At 65.8% G+C, this 3,757-nt stretch overlaps 1 protein-coding gene across 1 annotated transcript; it reads left to right on the top strand.

The window, feature by feature from the left end:
* Positions 1-40: 40 nt before the first annotated feature.
* On the top strand, positions 41-2,774 carry MNEG_13772 (hypothetical protein; the record flags this gene model as incomplete). Its single annotated transcript, XM_014037756.1, has 5 exons — positions 41-91; positions 290-751; positions 1,044-1,187; positions 1,416-1,743; positions 2,251-2,774. 5 exons carry the CDS (start codon positions 41-43, stop codon positions 2,772-2,774), a joined length of 1,509 nt encoding a protein of 502 aa, XP_013893210.1.
* Positions 2,775-3,757: the final 983 nt, after the last annotated feature.

The following is a 3,757-nucleotide window of genomic DNA, read 5'->3' as shown; positions in this document are numbered from 1 at the left end:
AGCCGCGGGGGCGGGCGGCCCGGGGGAGCGGTGCGCGGCGATGCTGCAGGCTGCGGACGCGCTTCGGGTGCTGCTGCTGCGGCAGGCTCAGGTGAGACGGCGTGACTTCCTTGCAGCCGCTGCTCGCGCACCCCATATGAATCTCGCACACCACCCGCAAGGGACAGCAAATTGCAGACCTATGACTTTTTGCAACGCCCCACACAGCAGGCTGTATGCCAGCCCACAGACCAGGGATGCTCAAACTCCTGTGTCGGCCCCCTGTGCTTGCCCACGCATCCGTTTGCAGGCCCTGCAGCAGCTGTCGTCGACCGGCCTGCGGGCGTCAGCTGTCGACACTAGCCTTGCCAGCCTGGGGCAGCTGGGAGGGCAGAGCCCGGCGGGGCAGGGTCAGCCGCAGCAGCAGCAGCCGCTGCAGCAGCCGGGGCTGTCAAGCAGCGGCGGCGCAGCGAGCAGCACCAGCGGCGCGCGGTCGCCGTCCCCGCCGCCCGGCGGGGCCAAGAAGGGGGCAAAGCCCGCGCCTGGCGGGAAGCGGCCGGGGAGCAGCGAGGCGTCGGAACGGCGGCCGTCGGCGCCGGGCGGCAGGGGCAAGCGCGTGAGCGGCGACGCGGACGCGAGGGACGGCGGCGGCTTCGCGGCGGGCCAGCTGGGACAGTCGGCCGCGCCCTCCCTGTTTTCGGACATCGCTGGCGTCATCAACGGCTGCACTGCAGTGGTTCAGGAGGCAGCAGGCGCCTACTATGCATCAAAGGTGGGATAGGGTTCAATGTTGCGTCCAGATCAGGTGGTATGCAGGACAGCTGGGTGGGCTGGACAGTCGTACATTCGGTGGTGGAGGCGGCAGTGGGTAGCTTCGCCCCCGTCTATCTCTGACAACACATGACGCCCAACCTGCTGGGCAACAAAACGCGTGTATGTATGTGTGTATACTAGTGCGTACATGTATGCAGCCCTAACCAAGTTTGCCCAGCCAAACCCCCAAGTCAGGCCACCTAAGCCAGCCCCCATCAGTTTCAACCTGATCAACCACTCACACCCTGCAGGACCCGTCCCGGCCCATCCGCTACCCGTCGCGCATCCCCGCCACCCTCGACGCTCTGCTGGCCTCCACTGGCGAGGTGCTGGGCGCCCTGAGGCGCCAGCTGGCAGACCATGTTGAGGCGGGGGCGCGGCAGCTGCGCTTGCAGGTAAGTCTGTCCGCGCTCCCACCTGTATGGGGTGTTTTCTTGATCAGATCATCTTGATACTTTGTCCAACGCAGGGCAGTGAATTGTTTTCAGGGGCAGTTGTGGCGGTTGAAGCAATCGTTGCGACTTGGTTTTGCAGCAGATTGTCGCGGCTGCTGCGCTACAAGGAGCCTTAGCAATCGTCGCTTTCGTGCATGCGCCCCCCTTCGCGCCTCTGGCCTGCAACAGGTAATCCGCGCCAACCGCTTGCTGGAGCGCCTGCCCGCGGCGGCGTGCGGCGCGCTGGCTCTGCACCTCCGGGACTTGACTGACTCGGAACACGCTGACCTGGCGCGTGCCCTGGACGCCGACCGCGCGGCTTCCGTGAGATCCCTGGAGATTCACAAGCGCAGCCTGCACCCAGAGATGCTAAACCCAGGCCGGAGATCCGACCTGGATGCCCTGCGGTCGCGGGAAACGGAGAGGCAGGAGGCGGCCGCCCGGCTGACGGCGCGCGCCGCGGGGGAGGCGGCCGCGCTCGTGGCGCGGCAGGCGCCGGCGCTGCGTGGCGCGGCGCGTGAGTGGGCGCGGCTGCTGCTCCAGCTGCTGGATGGGTTCGTGATGCCGGCGGACCTTCTGCCAGCTGCTGCAGAGCCAGCGCAGGCCCCGGGAGAGGCGACGGGCGGAGAGGGCGACCATAGAACAGCAGGGGCAGCAGCAGCAGGGGCAGCAGCAACAGGGGCAGCAGGGGCAGCGGGGGCAGCAGGGGCGGCAGCAGGGGCGGTGGCGCATGGCGCTACCTCGGGCCTGCTGGGGCGCAGGGACCTGCGTCAGTTGGAGCGCCTCGCGCTGGCGCAGGCGGAGGTGGTGCCAGCGTCAGTGGCCAAGGCGGCAGCGGCGGCGGCAGGTGGGCGAGGCTGGGCGTTGGTCTCAGCAGGCAGTTCGTGATTTGTGTGCACGCGGTGCCTCGAAAGGCCGACGACAACGGTTGGGTCTGGCGCTGTGCCATTGCTGCATGCCTCACTGATGAACTTACGGTTGTCAACCTTAGATGTGCTGCCACCTGCCTCACTGCTCCCAACAGGTAGGGGCGCGCCGTCATCTAGCAAGGGGCCGGCCCCTGCTGGCGCCAAACCGGGCTCGCCCACTGGCACCACCAAAGCCGCAGCCAAGGCGGCCGCCGACGCCGCGACGCCGGGCGGGGCTGCGGCACCGTCAGGGGTTGCGGCCCTCGCGAGTGGGGAGTCGCAGGCGGCAGGGCGGCCGTTTACAACGGGCACGTGGCTGCTATCAGCCGGCCAGCTCGACCTGCGGAGCCTGGGCTGGCCGGACGCCCCTGCTGCTGCTGGGGCCCCAGGCGCGGCAGCGGGCGGCGCGCCCTCTCTAGCGGCGGCGGGCGAGGCGGCGGCCGACTGTGAGGTGACGGCAGTGGACACGCCCTGCCACAGGGCGTGCGTGCGCGCCTACGTGGCGGCGATCCGGAAGTTTGAGGGACACATGGCCGGCGTCGTCGCCTCGCACAGGGCGCGGGTCGGCGCGTGGGCGGAGCACGAACGGCGGTGGGCGGAAGTGTGGGTGCGCATGATCGATGAGCTTGACACCATTTGATGCGCAACGTTTTGTAATCTCATGCATATCGTGTTACGATGTACACCAATATTGCATTGGTAGATGGAGCAAGTGTGATGTTGCTCACGCGAGCTGAGTGGGTGGCTGGTGTGGGGCTCTGGAGATATTGTGGGTGAGTGGGGGGCGGGGGAAACTAGGGTTTTAGGGGCGAGGTGCGCAGGTGGGCGAAGGCTGAACGTTCTGCAATAGCCCCCTTGGCAGAGGTCGGGCCAGATGCGCCGCTTTGGCAGGCGGCCAATCGTCTTGAGGCAGGACGCCGACAACCCAGAATAAGCATGCACAGCAGGGCCAGCTGTAGGGGACCGTGCTGAGAACAATACGAGGCTCGCAAAGCAAGCCTCGAAACACAGAAACGCAAAAACAGAGGCAAGCAGCTGGTCTGACAAACAGACCCGCAGTTGGTTGCCGCTGAACAGATCTACTGCAATATGGCAAACATTATTTTCTGCTTTTATGATAGGAAGTGCTGGGGCCTAGAAGAACCGTGTAGCAAGCACCTGCAGTTGGTGCCATCTCCTCGTGTTGGGTTCCAGCTCAATCAGTCCAGGGTTCAATTCAAACACACCAGACAGCAGGACCCAGGCTCCCTGGGGCCTGCTCCGCCCTTCATTTGTTTGCTCCGTGGGATGCAAATGGGCCAGCGCCCCCTTGCCCTGGACCCCACTGCAACCAAGCAAGGTATGCCGCGCCAGCAGCACTGCCCCGCCCCCCCCCCCTTCGTGCATCATGCGTGGCTTGGGATGTTGTCAATCAGTACAGCGGCAACCAGATAGCGCTTGCTGGGAAGCGACTGCACTTAGTCTTCGGCAGCACCAAGGCTTTCAGCCTGCTGATTCTCAGTCTGGACAAAGGGGGGGGCGCAGGCGGCTTGTCAGGGCAGCGGGGCAAATCCGTCACAAGCAACAATGGCAAGAAGTCGCTGGCCATTGAAGCCATTGACTTGGAAAGTTGGTTTGGCTCGC

The sequence above is a fragment of the Monoraphidium neglectum genome, assembly GCF_000611645.1.
Source record: "Monoraphidium neglectum strain SAG 48.87 unplaced genomic scaffold scaffold04042, whole genome shotgun sequence".
Classification (NCBI taxonomy): domain Eukaryota; kingdom Viridiplantae; phylum Chlorophyta; class Chlorophyceae; order Sphaeropleales; family Selenastraceae; genus Monoraphidium; species Monoraphidium neglectum.
Note: the sequence above shows the minus strand (reverse complement) of the source record. Positions and strands in the feature narration are given on the sequence as shown.